The sequence below is a fragment of the Strix uralensis genome, chromosome 4, assembly GCF_047716275.1.
Source record: "Strix uralensis isolate ZFMK-TIS-50842 chromosome 4, bStrUra1, whole genome shotgun sequence".
In the NCBI taxonomy this organism is placed as follows: domain Eukaryota; kingdom Metazoa; phylum Chordata; class Aves; order Strigiformes; family Strigidae; genus Strix; species Strix uralensis.
Window position 1 is genome coordinate 33,316,236 of NC_133975.1, and position 15,190 is coordinate 33,331,425.

The following is a 15,190-nucleotide window of genomic DNA, read 5'->3' on the forward strand; positions in this document are numbered from 1 at the left end:
ATTAAAGTATGCTAATAAAAAGTGTCCAGAATTTACTAGTAGTCACTTTCATTTTGCAGAGTATCTATCATTCTGGAGTTTACTGATTCAATCTTTTTTTGGGTTTTTTTGGGTTTGTGTTTGGTGTTGTGGTTTCTTTTAATACTTCTGATCGGGCATCTTGATTTTAGCAAGATACTATGCTCTATTAATGCTGATCATTTTCTGAATAATCTTACAAATTTTGATGACCACTTGTCTTTTTCATCCTACTTTAAAACTGTTCTTCTTCTTGTATCAAAACATTAAGAACCTTTTTAAAAGCACTAACTAAATAATATATGTTGTCAATTTCTATGAAAAGCATTTACCAGCTGAGAAAAGGAGCAGCAGAAGTTTAATATATAAAAGTGAAATCATTCCAAATTTGAGAAGACATATAACTGGATTTACACAGAAAAAAGAATTGCTACAGAGGGATACATTTATCAGAAAACATGAGCATCTGAATTTAAAAAGTTTGCTAGCCATGGTTTATCTGAGTGCCACATTCTCCTCATGCTTTCAGAATATTTTCGTAACGCATAGTGAGGGAGATAAAGAGGAATTAGAAAATAAGTACATCTTTTGATGCCATTTCATTTTTTGCAAATGGAAAACTGTCCAAGTAACCATGTGCTAAAATTTTACATTCTGCGCTGCTAGACAAATATGATACTGTAGAAGACTGTTTTCAGAGCTAGGACTGTTGCTTTGTTTTGTAGAATAACAAAATAAGTAAAGACATAACATACAATGTTAGAAACAGGAGCGAAAAATAATAACCTATATATTCTGTGGTAAAAAGCTAATTATTGCACTGAAATCACAATTCAGTAAGATTAAATTTTTACTTCAACATCCCAGAGCCTGAGGCAAGTGACATGCTCGGTGTTAGAGTGTGAAGTTATGAAGCTGATATCATTGAAGCTAAAAGGCAACCAGTGAGTCTGAAAGCTCAATAATGATGACTAAAGTTAGAAAGCAACAACTGAGGCAAAAACAGTGGCAATGTAAGGGAAGCTTTAGGGGTAATGATGTGAGACTCCAAAAGAGAGGAAAAAAACCCAGCACAGTTCAGCTGGTTACAGATCTAAAACTCTCATCTGCAGAGCAAACAGTTACTTTTGTGAGACTGTTATTCCTGATGGTAAGAAAAGTGAAACTCATGGTCTGGTAAGAAAAATAGGAACTAAGATACAGAAAAATTGTCTGCCAAATGGCTTTTTAGTGTGTGGGTGGTTGGGTGGTTGGTTGGTTGGTTTGTTTCTCAGAGGCAGCCAGGTAAGGGAAATAGCAAAGGACGACATTATGTGCAATATTGCATGAGATAATCAAGTGAATAAATTCCATTTACAAAGCAGTCCAGAACATTTGCAAAGTAGCACTTCCCTAAGAGGGTCTGGTGAGTTATTCTTACATCTTGGGGCTATTTTTTTCCCATGGCTCAGTTAAACTAAGAACAAAAACACTACTATAAATACAAGTGAGGGATTGGTAAATTAAAGTTACTAGATAATGCTACATTAGGGGCTTTTCTTAATAGGGTAGGAATACATGAGGAATTTTTTTTCTCAGCCCTTCTTGTTGCAGCTTCTTCAGTTAATCCATTTTTATGCTTTTGTAGCTTTTGAAAGCAGAGAACTGAATGATTCTCATTACATTCTTTCCAATTCTGTTTCCTGCTTGAAGCATAGCAATAGCACAGGACATTGCCAGTCTCTTGTGCTCATGAATCTGAACGTTAACAGGAAAAATTTTTAGAAAGTAATTTTTGGTTTCCCTTCCAATTTACATAGTCTCATGGATTCTAGTGTTGGTTTTTTTCACAATATTTTTCAATTTTTTTTTTTTTTTTACTATTTTGTCAAGTCCAGTAATAAGCTGCTGGAAAATTTGAATATAACCGTTTACTCATAAGAGTAACCCTTTGCCTTATACCTTGTTCATGTGTGAGGCACTAATTTGGGCTAATTGTTATGTTTCTAATTAGTGTCTAATTTAGGACTGTAGGTAGATGTCTATATTGAAGAGGTGGTGTTAAAACTTCTATTTCCTTGACATTGCCTATTGGCATCTGCCTCCTTCACCATTAGTGTTTGCTTTTTTTAATCCTGTTACTTTTCATTTGACTTTTCTCATTCTATGTGTATGAAACTTAGAAGTCTCAGACCTGAATCAGACTGCTAATCTCTGATGAAGTGTGATGATGTTAGCATTGACATTTCTAAATCAGCTTAATTGAAATTGTATAACTGAAATTTCAGATGTCTTTGGGCATTTTTGTTTAATTTTGAACATTTCTAATATGAAAAATGTTAATATGAACATTGATAGGATTAATGCAAGTATAATGTTACAGGATGCAGATACTGTTTATGGATGTAGCATGTTTGAATTATCTCCCATTAATTCTCTGTGTGTGTAAATAGAAACATCTTATCATTCTTAAAGTTTGTGGTCATCCTACTACCTAGCCCTGGGATAAGTAATGCTTAAAGATCCAACCGTATTCAAGTGGTAGTTAGCTCTTATGAAGTTCATATTTCCTGAAATTGTGAGATTCAGCTCCCATGATGCACTCCTCCTTCAGTATGGCATTCAGACATGCCTGCTCTTCAGAACAGATGTTATGCACAGTAGTAACCATTCCTTTTTGTTTATACAGTTTCAAATAAGCAATTAAGTGAATGGTTTAAGATCTTGCTAAATTAGTTCAATTGTTTTATCATTATGTACTTGTTCACATTTGTAACAGTTATAATGAGATATAAAACACTGAAAGTGACTGAGGACTTTGCCTCTGAGATGTTTCTCTGCTAAACTATTAAGCAATATGACACTAAAGAGGGAGCTAATGTCTTATCTAAAAGCAGAGCAAGATAAAGCAGTCCAGCTGCTTCAGTTTGCATCAAATAACCAATGAATTGTGTGCAGTAACACTGAATGATTTCTGGTTCTTACAGTTCTCATTTTTTAAAATCCTTTAGTACAATATACAGAATATTGTAAGATAACGGGAAGTAGCTATTTTCATAACTCAGAAATTTGTGTCCTACCTGACAACTTCTCCTTTAAAGCTTTTCGAACCTTCTTTCCTTTTTTATCTAGAATGCACAAAGGAAAATCTTACTGCACGTTTTTGCCACAGGTGAGTGTATTTATACAGTACAGATTGCGATACGCAGTTTTATATATAATAAATACTTTCATTTTATGAACTTGAAAGCTTTAGTTCATAGATATACCTTTTAAGTATCCACACACCTGCTGTTTTCCTTGACAATAGCGATACAGATGCTGCTATCACCATGGGGATGGTACTCCTGAATGAAGCTGCTACCTCCAAAGGGGATGTTGGAAAAAGGAGAAGTAAGTTTTTTAGTACAACTAAGCCAATGTTTAGACAATTAGAAGACAATGGAAAATTACAAATAAATATCTGATTAAGTTTTCAGAAGGTTTCTACCTTAAACCAATTTTCTTTTGTGGAGTGGAGGAGAGTATAAAAATTCTATTGTCAAAACTGCATTCACATGAAGTTGTAACAGTAAAAAAATGTTTTAAGCATACTCAGCCAAAGTACAGCTTGACACAGTATCTCTACTACGTAGTACTGCATAAATGCTTTTTGGCTCTTGAATTATGTTGAAAGTGACGTAAAGAACAAGAGTTTCAAAACATTGTTTCAAAATGAATTTAGGTATTTAAGATGCTTAAGATGACAACATCCAGAGGAGTGTGAAAATTCATTTACTTGGTAAACTTTCTCAGTATCCTCTCCTCCAGAGGAAGGTAAAAGCCCAACAGTAGATGTAGTGCAGAACATATCCTGTAATGTCTAAAGATTCTTAGCCTGAAGTACAAGTTTTATGTTGTTGTAATTCAGAATATTTGCAAGATTTTTCTGGCAATGAATTGCATAAACACAAAATATAAAAGTATTTTTATCCAGATTTAATCTTCCTAACTGTTATGTCGAACAAACTTTTACTGAGTGTGACATAGGTTGAAACAAATACGCCCATCAGCTTTCATACCTTTTATAATATGTTTTTTCATATCCCCTGCCACTTAATCTTTTTCTCATATAAGGCGTTGAAGACCTTTGAAAGATACCAGACTTCCTATGCTGCTTCCCCTTTCTTTCTAGATCAGTTCTTTAGCTTCTTCTATGTAATACACAGTGTTGCAGATAGGGCTGGTCAACTGTTTTCTATAAAAGCATTCTATAATTCTTCATAATAGTTGGTTGAATGTTGGCTGGAGATCTCTAATCTATAGTGATTTGAGGGTCTCCTTCAATGAGCTGAAGACATAAATAACTTAATTATGAATATATTTTACAGTATCTAGCTTTAATACTGATGTCAAAAGAGACAGTAACATGAGTTTAATTGGAATTTGATCTTAGATCATGATTGAGATCTTGCTCTGTGAACATGGAAACAGCAAAATAACAGTGGGCTGCAGTACAAATTCAGAGTCTCTTCTGCTTGTGGACATTATTGGAATGCTCTCTGTGTACCTGCCTTGTACTGTTCATGCTTCGCAACTTATTCATCCATGCTTTGAAATCATATTTGTGAGTGGTGATTTCTTCATAATGAAGTGTGTTTATAAGATTTGTACATGACTAGTTTTCTCAAAATAACTGCAGAAATTTTATATTTCAATTGACATATGTCAGTTTCCACATGGTCAGTTTTAATGAAAAAATGCATCATTGTCAGTTTCCCCAGCTTCATGGTTGCTCATCCTTCACTCAAAGCCAACACACTTTTGAAGCATGAATATTGCAATTAAATAGCAAAGATTTGGCTAAAGTAGGAATAGTATAAGGAGAGAAGCTTTTAAAGTCAAAGTAGCTCACTAGAACCAAAACATCATCTAATGTAGATGAGGTGTGTCTTAATTATATGCATCAGCTTGTAACATGTTGCCTTTTTTTTTTTTTTAATTTAGATGCAATTGAGCAAGCTATCATGATCAAAAAGATTTTATGCTATTATTACACAGGGTGCCAACTGGTGTTCCAAATTTTATTTGTTAATTTAAGCATTTACTTTGCTAATTCATTCTTTGCCTGAAAAGGCTCAAAGTGCTTGCATCTGGATGCTGTTGGAAGGTCTGCATCATTGTTATTTATCTTCAAAACCTAAGGATTTATATTGCTATCAAGTTAAGATTAAAAAGTGATTTGGCTACCAGCCTTGGAACTTACAACAGTGAAATGTTTTAGCCACTAAGTTACTAAAGTAGTTACTAAACTGCCTTTGCTTTACTTCAGCCTTAGTTGATTGACTAGAGAGAACACGATTCCATTAGTCAAAGGATATTATTCTAAATGTAATTTGTTTTCCAAAAAGAACAAGCGAATACCTGAAATTACATTGCTTGATTTGTATAATTTACAGGGTTATTAAATCCATTATCATCAGTCACATACATTTGAGTTGCAAATTTCTGCTCTTTTTTCTTGAAAATACATTTCAGCCTGACAAATTGTTTTATCTCAATAACCATAAATATTATTTCCATATATGTTTGAAACCCTGTCAGAAGATAGTGGGCATCAGCAGTCAAGGCAGTAACATTTTTGTATTTAACTGTATCAAAATTCTCCATAAATGATTGACATACATAATATTCTTTGTAGAGATTCCAGTTTTAAATCTTTTATGTGCTAATAAAGTTATTTCCTTCCAGTAATATGCCTTGTAGGCCTGGGTCTGGTGGTCTTTTTCTTCAGTTTCCTATTGTCGATATTTCGCTCCAAATACCATGGCTACCCATACAGGTAATCTCTCATTGAATTATCATTTTATAGATTTTAATAGCTTTGTATAAGTTTAAGAATAGCTTTTAGGTAAACAATGTTTAATTTTTACCACTGAAATCTGTGGGAGCTAGAAGAAGCAGGAAGAATGGTGATTGATTCAAGCAAACCAAAAATGGCTGAAAAGCTAATGTTTTTAATGTGACTGTTAATGCAGACCAGTTAAATGGGTTTGAGCACAGGCACATGGAATACACTGTGCCCCATGAAAAATGCAAAAGAAAACATGTGCTTGAGTTTATAAACCTTTATGATATATTTATTTGTGTATCTTTATAAGATGTACATAAGACAAGTCACAAAAACACCAAACCAGTGTACAGTGCTAAAGCTATGAAATATCACTAAAAGTACCCTCTTCTTCTGTCAGCCACACCAGAGAGTAAAGATAGGGTTATAGTCTTTCTTAATTATATGTACAGCTGTTGATTAAACCGTTATAATTTGTCTGACAAGCAGAAAAAGTAGAAAAATAGTAAAGAAAATACAGTTCTTGCCTTTTGTAGGTGGATGCTTTCAACTGGGAGGTCAGCTACAGAGGTAGTCTAGACTTATGATTCACATCTTCTTGCTGATCTGTTACATGTTTTTTTTAGTAACCTGTCAGGAACAGATGGCCCATAGCATTTTTTTGTGATCCTTGTACCATTTTCAGATGTACATGAAAAAGCCTAGCTAGAGGAAAAGGGAAGGTGCAATTAAGGAAATCTTCAGTGCTATAGTAGTGATGGACCAGGCTACTGAGATAAAAGCAATACACTGACATTTCCTTACTCATCAAGTTTCTGGAACAAAACAGAGACTTCTTGATTTTTCTCTCCCAAACTTTTGTTTTGTAGGTTGGCGAAATATTTTTAATGAGGAAGAGTCCTTTTCCTGTTGTTCTATTCTCCAGGATTAGCAATTTTGTTCCATTGACTTTTGATCCTATTTGAAACTATGCTGTTCCTCTCATTGCTTCAATCTTTGCTCCCTTTTAAGTTTTTTTCCTGTAGAGATGTATATCTATGTATATAAACATATATATGTGTACATATACGTATGTATATATTTATATACATATATATGTACATATACTTGTGTGTGTATATATATGTATACAGTTGACATAGTCTTAACATGCTATGCTAGGCTTTACAATAGAGATAATATTCATGAGTGCATTTTTCCCCCCTCTAGGTGGCCACAGTGCATTTAAAAAAAATGAGATTTTCCTTATTTCCAGTGAAATTGGTTTCTATAAACTAGTAGACTAATCCTTCACAGAATATTAGTCTACATTACTATTACCATGTATGGAAGAGTAAGTGGATGGTATGTGTGTTGCAATGTAGATATAGTAACATTTTGCTGAAAGATCTGGCATGATGAAATGTCAATTTATATATACGTAAGAGAAACATTAGTACAACAGATTCAGAAAGGGCTATTTTTTAGTAAGCAGAGAACAAAAGAACTGTCTCTATTAATGATAACAGTTCTATTGTTTTTACAGTCACTCTTAAAGAATCATATGAGAAATACTTCTGTGATTTTTCTCAGATACTTCTTAGTGTTGATTTGTATGACTAGGTCTTGTGATCAGTGCAGCAGCTAGCTTTATATTCTGTGTTATGTTCCACTAGTAAGGATTCAGCCTTGGGAAGCCAACTTAGATCTAACATTTCAGCTAATACATACAATTTTTCTGTTAGTTTTTGCTGCAAGACTTTAGAACTATTTTTTTGTCTCCTGACTCTGGTCTCTTTATGCAGATTAATTGACGTTTAGTTTAGATCACCTCAGATTATTTTAGCATTTAATAACATCATACTCAAGACAAGAAAACTCTTCCCCTTGCAATATGCACAGAAGGTGTGCTTCTGCTTTTTACTCATTTCTGCTAAGTAAAGACATCTGTATAGGGCCCAATAGTGTATTGCAAAATTTCATCAGCATGGAGTTAGTAGTTTGCCGTCTGGGATAATGTGTACAGCCTCTCAGCATCCTCTCTGGAGACTACCTTCTAGCTCAACTGACTTGGGGTGAAAGACAGGATCCAGTTTTCCTAAGCGTAAGGTATTCTTACTTCCCATTAAGTGCTTAAGTCTTAAAAGAAGAAGGAATTATGAGCTTGATCTGCAGCTCATAAGATCACTTGTGAAGCACTGCCAAATGTCACCCCATGCTCTGAGCTCACAGAATCACAGAATCATCTAGGTTGGAAAAGACCTTGAAGATCATCCAGTCCAACCATTAACCTAACATTGACAGTTCCCAACTACACCATATCCCTCAGCGCTATGTCAGTTGCATTTCTCATGACAAGTTTACTAAAAGGAAAGAGCAGTTGTTGTTGTTGTGTTCGTTGCCATGCAGTTTAACAGTTACTAAAGAAAACCTGACAGTTGTACTAGTTTCATATTTAGTTCTTTCATCTTAGGAATGTTCTTATCACCTATTAACAACATGCTTATATGATTGTGCCAATTTCCAGACCTTGCATGGCTTTTGTGACTGTTTGCACTAGGGTTTTTTGACTGCTGTATGATACCTAGGACGTCTGAAGTGGAACAGTACCTTGTGAATATTAGTATGCTCTGTGAGTTGGCAAGCCTACACAATGGTTGGACTGGATGATCTTCAAGGTCTTTTCCAACTTTGATGATTCTGTGATTCTGTGAATACCATTGATGTTATTGCAGACCTGATTGCTCAGGTGCATTACATATCTTGTTGTATCATGTATTGTGAGCTTTAAGAATATTTAAGTAATGTAGGGGGTTTTCCTCTTTTCTTGCTAATCTGTTTGCTGTAAATTTTGGGTGGGATGGATTTATTTTCAAAATTTTTTTTCCCCACAGTTGAGCCTGTATTTAGTGAAATATCACACATCTTTTATTTGGAGAAGTTGGAGCCCTGTGTAGATTTTGTACTCCTCTGTTAGTATCCAAGCTAAGAATAAAGGACATCAAGAATCGGGAGTGGGGGGAACAGAGAAATTTTGGATTCTATTAAATGTTTAATTTCAAGAAATTTAGTATGCAATGCCTGTGGAAAAGAAGTGAACCTGTTAGTATGTTAAAGATGGTGAAGAAAGAAATAGAAGAAATCCAGGATAGTACTAGAATGATTCATTACAATGTTAAAATGAGATAGTGCTGCATCATGTTTTACTATGAAGGAATTATTAGATCCATAAACCAAATTCTGACTTAAGGACCTAAGTAGATTCAATATCACAACTTACTAATCGGTAACACCCATCAAGTAAATTCGTAAAAGAATGAACCCTGTGGATGCATAAGTACATGAAAAACGTCTAATGGATGGCTAAGTGTTATGCAGTTTTCTTTGATTTTTTTATACTGTTACTGCTCCTGCAGAATTAAGCAAGATTTTACAGGCTTACTTGGACTGTCCTAGATTCTTCATGTTTTCATGGGAATAAATTAATCATTCAATCTTAAATCCTCACTCAATGCAGAATTACTGGAAGTTGTAACTAGAACTGATCCTTTTGCTTTTCTATTATCAAATTTCATTTGCTAGTTTCCCAAATGTGTAATTTACTTATCTGGTCCTTTCCAGTGTTCAATCTTTCAGGTTTCTCTTGGGTAGCTCTGACCCCATTTTCTGTTGCATTATTTTAAATAAACTTTATTTGTTTGTTTGTTTGTTTATTAATATTTATTTATTAAGCATTAAAAATACTGTTGATTCTTTGACACTTCAGTGATCTCAACCATGTCATCTTCATGACAGTGCCATAGTGTTTCTGAAGAGAAACCTCTTTGATGTGCATAGTTCTGAATTTTAATGAAGTGAATGTGCAAAACACCAAGGAGGACCAAGTATATAAATTCTGTTATTTTCTCTTTCCCCCTTTAGTTTAATATCCTGCATTTTAACTTCAGTAATATATCTTTTTGTCTGAATTCCTTAGGATCTTCCAAGGAGTTCCATGTCCCATCAATTGATCCCAGTGTAGATATATCTTAAGATGTGAAATATGCCTGTCTTCTTACTTTCACTGGTTGTAGATTTCACCTTGAAACTATCAGTGTTCATGTGATAAATTGTCCTCAGGCTAGTAAAGCTTTGCCTTTAACAATACTAACAACAATGCATACTAATGATCTGGCAGAAAAAAGAAAGACTGTTTATGTTGGCAAGCCTAAAGCAACAGTTGAAGAAAACTGAAATTGTTTTAATGCTATATACACAATCTCAAGCATCAACTTCACTGTCCTACTTTAAAAAAAAAAAAAAAAAAAAAAAAAAAGTCAAATAAACTATATTGTTCCTGTTCTCTGGCCCTGAACAACCAATTAAGTCCTCTGTGGTGAAGCAGCATGGGTCCATAAAAAGTGAAACAGTAACACAACATGCAGTACATCCTCTTTCTTTCCAGTGACCTCCACATAGTGAAGATAAAACAGGTGAATAAACATAAAGCAGGATTCAAAAACTGGAGATTTACTTCCTTTTCTAATGTGCATAAATAAAAGTACTGGGAATGCTGTTATTTCTTTGACCCTGGTAATGCCATTGTCATTGTTAATTTCTGTGACAAACAGAAAAGTGTCCAGAGGAGTGCTAGATAAGAGTACAGGTCTATAAGTGTGCTCTTTAGATGGCATGTATGTAGGACAGTAACATTTTGTTTGCATTTCTTTCATCCACTTCACACATTTTCCAATTAAGTTTTTGAGTCTTCCTTCCAAATAATTTTCTTTTTGTAGGCTAGGGTTGGGGAAGAAAATGTTTTAATTAATGTGCTGGTAAAATACCCTTATACAATAAAGTATTGGAGTGGGAGAGGTGATGCAAAATGGAGGTCATCATGAAGGTTACTTTCTGAGTGAGCACAATCGTGATGAATGAGCTAACATGTTACAGATCTCTCTGCTAGAGCCATTTTTACCATGGCCAGGCTTTTTCATGCCTGTACTAATCCACCTTTTTTATGGGAACTATATGAAATTTTTCATTTTGCTAAAACTTTCATTTTAATTGCTGTCGTTAACTGTTGAAAGATAATGCAATAATTTTATCTAATATTGTTGAACATTTTCCCTTTTATAATAATAAGACAAGAGTGTTGATATATCTGAGAGAATCTTTTTGGAAGCCTTCTCACCCCAATATTTAAAGTGAATAAGTGATATATTAAGTATCAGGTACTCAGTGATTGAGCAATAAAATTTCGTTATATCAACACAAAATTTTATCTGTCAACTAATATACATGAGAATGACAGAAACTATTCTTAACTATAATGCAAAAGCATGAACTCTAAGTTAGCTTTGCTAGTCAGGAAAGAGCTAGGAAGGCTCTCTGGAAACCTCACTTCAGGAAGTTTCAGTCCAAAAAGCACACAGAATATTAAAAAGAATGAGGGAGAATGGTAAGAACAAACCAGACGACATCAGTACACTATCACAGTATTGTATTACTGGGGATGTTAGGAATGTAAATACTTGTAATACTGTTTTTTTCAGGAGGACACAGAAGTGTTACCCACTGTTTACTGATGTTAAAAAAGGTTTCTTGATTATTTTTTTTTAGCTTTGGCTGAAACTTATGAACTGCCCTGTGTTGTCTTTTCTGCTTTGTTTTCTGGATGAAACTTTTAGCACACTTTCATTACTGTTGAGACTTCCAATTGTCCTTTCAAGTCTACGTTTTATCATTTGCTGTTGTTTTAATCTGAATTTAAATGATATGAACACCTGAAAATTCAAAGTTTTCATATAAGTTTTCATTAATAGCTTTCATTAAGTAGCTTTTTAAGGAATGTTTTGGTAGCTGCAGTTAAGTGTTTCATTATCAGATTATCCTTTATAGCCAGTGTATCTAGCTATTATTGAAAAGAGTAACATGAAGAGTTTATAGTTAAACCATAAAAAATAATCATCCTTCCAAACTATGTATTGGTGGAACAGAAAATACATATTCTGTATTGACTAGCAGAGAAAATTAACTAAACTGCAGGAAAGCATGATAAATAAAAGATGCCTTATTTTCATCAAAAGAACATAAATGTTAAGTCAGACCTGAAGTATTCATTCATTGCTTAGAGAAAAGCAGTCAATGCAACAAGAACAAATTGCAAGATACCCCAGAGCCTGAAAATTCCTCTTGTTCACTATATACACCACGTAACAAATGTTTACCCTCACTGTAATTAAATTAGTTTCAGTAAAGAAATCCTGTATAATATTGAGCAATTTAAATTAAATGCAAGTGAATAAAATGGAATAGTTATTTCTTGGAAATATACTGGTAAAATATTAGTATGTAGAATAAATAGTATTTGCAGACATACAAAATTAAATTTATTAATAAATGTGAGCACTACTAACAATTGTTCAGGTGTTTCATGTTGATTTCATGCATAATTAAATTGATTCATGAAAAGTTTATGAACTGGTAAATCTGATTTACCAAGATTCACATTCAGGTCTGTAGTGCTCAGCAAAATAGGCTACTTTATTCAAAACAGCAGAAATCAGGATTATATTAAGACAAGAAAACAGTAATGCACAGTTGTCAAAACAAAGTATCTTAAATTTAGCATTTTCTATGCTACTTCTCTTAATGTGGCTAGAGACTGCATTCTTCAGCAACAAAACCACCCATTGAAATGGAAGGCAAAAGAACTCAGTTCTCTGATCATCTAAACCATCCAACAGCACACTGAATTCATGAATATCCACAGACCTCCACATTCCTCTCTATGTAAAGTGACCACATTCATTGCTGGTTTCTAGTGCTTTAAAGAATGGGATATCTGAATTCCAGGTGGCTGACCCCATAGCAGATCTCTTAAGCAGCATGTGCTTCATCCTGTGGCAAACAGTTTGCATGCTCCTCTATGAGTAGAACCTTCTTTCTGTGGTTACCACCATTAAGAATTCCTCTTTTTGCTTTTATGGCTTTCCTGTAAGTCTTAGTTTACCTACCTATACTACCCATTTCCAGCTAGTTAATGTCTGGAAGGGCACAGTTTGGCCAGCCTTTCCTATTCTGCTTTGCATAAGGGAACATGGGGTTTTTTTTCTTTTTGTAGATCTACCCCAACAGATGTTGTCCAATTTGCTATTCTAGATTTTTCATAAATGCTGCCCCTTCTTTTTGGCTACTCTCTAGTTTATGATTTTTTATGGTCTTTTGGCTTTTTGTGGTTTTCCACCTTAGGCTTTTTCCTTCTTTGTGTATCTAGCCTCTTAAGCTTGTTTTATAGCTTCCATATAACTTGCAGTGTTTACCTTATCCATATTCTAGATCATGTCTCTTAGCTGCTAAAAATGCAGTTTGTTTGTAGACAGAAAGTAAGGAACAATAGCTATGGTAGTATCATATTTATCAAAAATGACACTGCCATATTTGTATTTCCTGACAGTTATATGATTCAGTCTTTTACCCCTCCTGAACCTATCAGTGCTACCTGCCTGATTATTGTAATCTTCAGACCTTCCCACTCTTTCCCCCAAACTTTTTCACTACCAGTATTCCTCTTCTCCTCTCAGTTCCATTCCTATACATGGCCTTACATATCTATCCTAGACCTGGGTTATCTTTTTAGTCTCATGTGCTCAGCATTCTCTTTCTTCTCCACTCAGCACCCTGCAATTCACCTCTTCATGCTGTTGCTCTTGCTAGCTGTTCCCTTTCAATAATCACTTCACCCTGGAGCACCCAGCCAATTGCTGTCTGTTTTGCCTTGGTTTGTATGTCTTGCCTAATGAGCTTGTCACCCTTTTGCAGCAGGGAACATCTTTATACTGATACAGTCTTTTAAGCTTATGGCACTTGTATTTATGTTTTGTAAAGGTTAATTAATTATGCCATGAATGGAAAACTGATGAAATTACTACAATGTGTATGCTAGACTGTGCTGCATATCGATAAGGAGATGAAAGATCTTCCATTCAAAGCTAGAGGCAGTGAAGAAACCCCTCCATTCGGTAGTTCGTTGCCTTTGTGTTTGTACAGTTAACTCACTCTGTAGTCATGCACAAGTCTTTCTCTTTGTGTTCCCATTTCCCAATTTATGACATCACTGTTCTTTGGTAAAGTACTTAGAAAGATATGACACACAATATATACCTACTTTTTAAAAACCACAAAGTTTCGTTCCAGGGTAAAGAAACAACAGTGTCATCTGAAACGTCTTCATTTACTCAAATATTAAGAGTTGAAGAGTGAAACCCTACAGAGCCTTGCCAAGTCCTCTATACCCTCCCCACTCTGGGGCCACTTCAACAGTAAAAGAAAAATGTTCTAAATAAATCTGAAACATCCTGGGAGAGGTAGTTCTCACTTTAAGTAGTAGGAGCAGATGCAGAACTTGATTAAAGAGAACAGATGTTTGAAGTGCCTTTTACTTTTTAATTTTTTTAAATAGGCAAATTTAAGTTTCAGTCACTCAAGTTTTATTTGATGACTTTCATGCTTGTTTAGTAATTACTAAATGGGATATAAAAACTTAAGAGATTATTAGATAAATGTCGAATGACTTCAAATGAATGTTTTGAACTCTTTGTTTATTCAAATAATTGTGATGCTATGTTTTATATGCATTTTTCAGTATCTAATCATGTTTTCTTTCTTTTCAGCTTCTTAATTAAATGAATTCAAGAGGGATTCATTTAGAGCTGCTTACCATGAAGATAAGCTATTACTGATATTATCTGCCCACCAATGTTACATGTATTCAAGAATCTTTTGTTGGTTCATCTGTTTTTGTGATAATTTATATAGTATGCTGATAGAGAAATGAATGCAGTTTTATGCAATGAATGTGTAATTTATAGAAATATACAGTAAACACCTCATTGGGAAGTGCTAAAAAGTTATGAATATAGTGTGCTCAAGAATTTAAATAAATTTCATTATAATGGGCTTCTGTTTAAGGCTTCCTCATTACCTTTAGTACATGAATCCAAAGGATATTGCCAAGATTTTTCATGTGAAGTTTGTTATAAGGTTTTGAAATGTGTTTTAGAACTGAACAAAATATTGTCGATTCTTCAACTGCTGTTAAGAGAAAACCATGGTGGAAACATTTAATGACTACATGCACCTCACCACCGCTTTGCTTTGAAACAGTATATGTATATATAGACTCTGATCACTTCAGTCATGTTGAGTCATTAATATAAAATTATATTTACATATTTTCATCCTGGATTTCTTCTTTTCCTGGCTCAGTAGTTTTCGGAGTGCATACACTGCTAGTTCATATCTCTTTCATACCAAAGAGCACAATTCAAAATGGTTTGTGGAATTTTGAAGGCAAGAAGGCTTAGATCAGTCAGAACGCGGATCCTTTTAAGCTGCCTCTGT

The 15,190-nt window shown here is 34.2% G+C and overlaps 1 protein-coding gene across 1 annotated transcript in view; it reads left to right on the forward strand.

Moving 5' to 3' along the window:
- The window catches only part of TUSC3 (tumor suppressor candidate 3), a 142,760-nt gene extending 128,014 nt beyond the window's left edge, over nt 1–14,746 (forward strand). Inside the window, exons 8-10 of the mRNA XM_074866287.1 lie at nt 3,316–3,390; nt 5,728–5,818; nt 14,461–14,746. Coding sequence (XP_074722388.1) covers nt 3,316–3,390; nt 5,728–5,818; nt 14,461–14,476 — 182 coding nt within the window. The 3' untranslated portion in view covers nt 14,477–14,746. The remainder of the gene's footprint in view (nt 1–3,315; nt 3,391–5,727; nt 5,819–14,460) is intronic.
- Nucleotides 14,747–15,190: the final 444 nt, after the last annotated feature.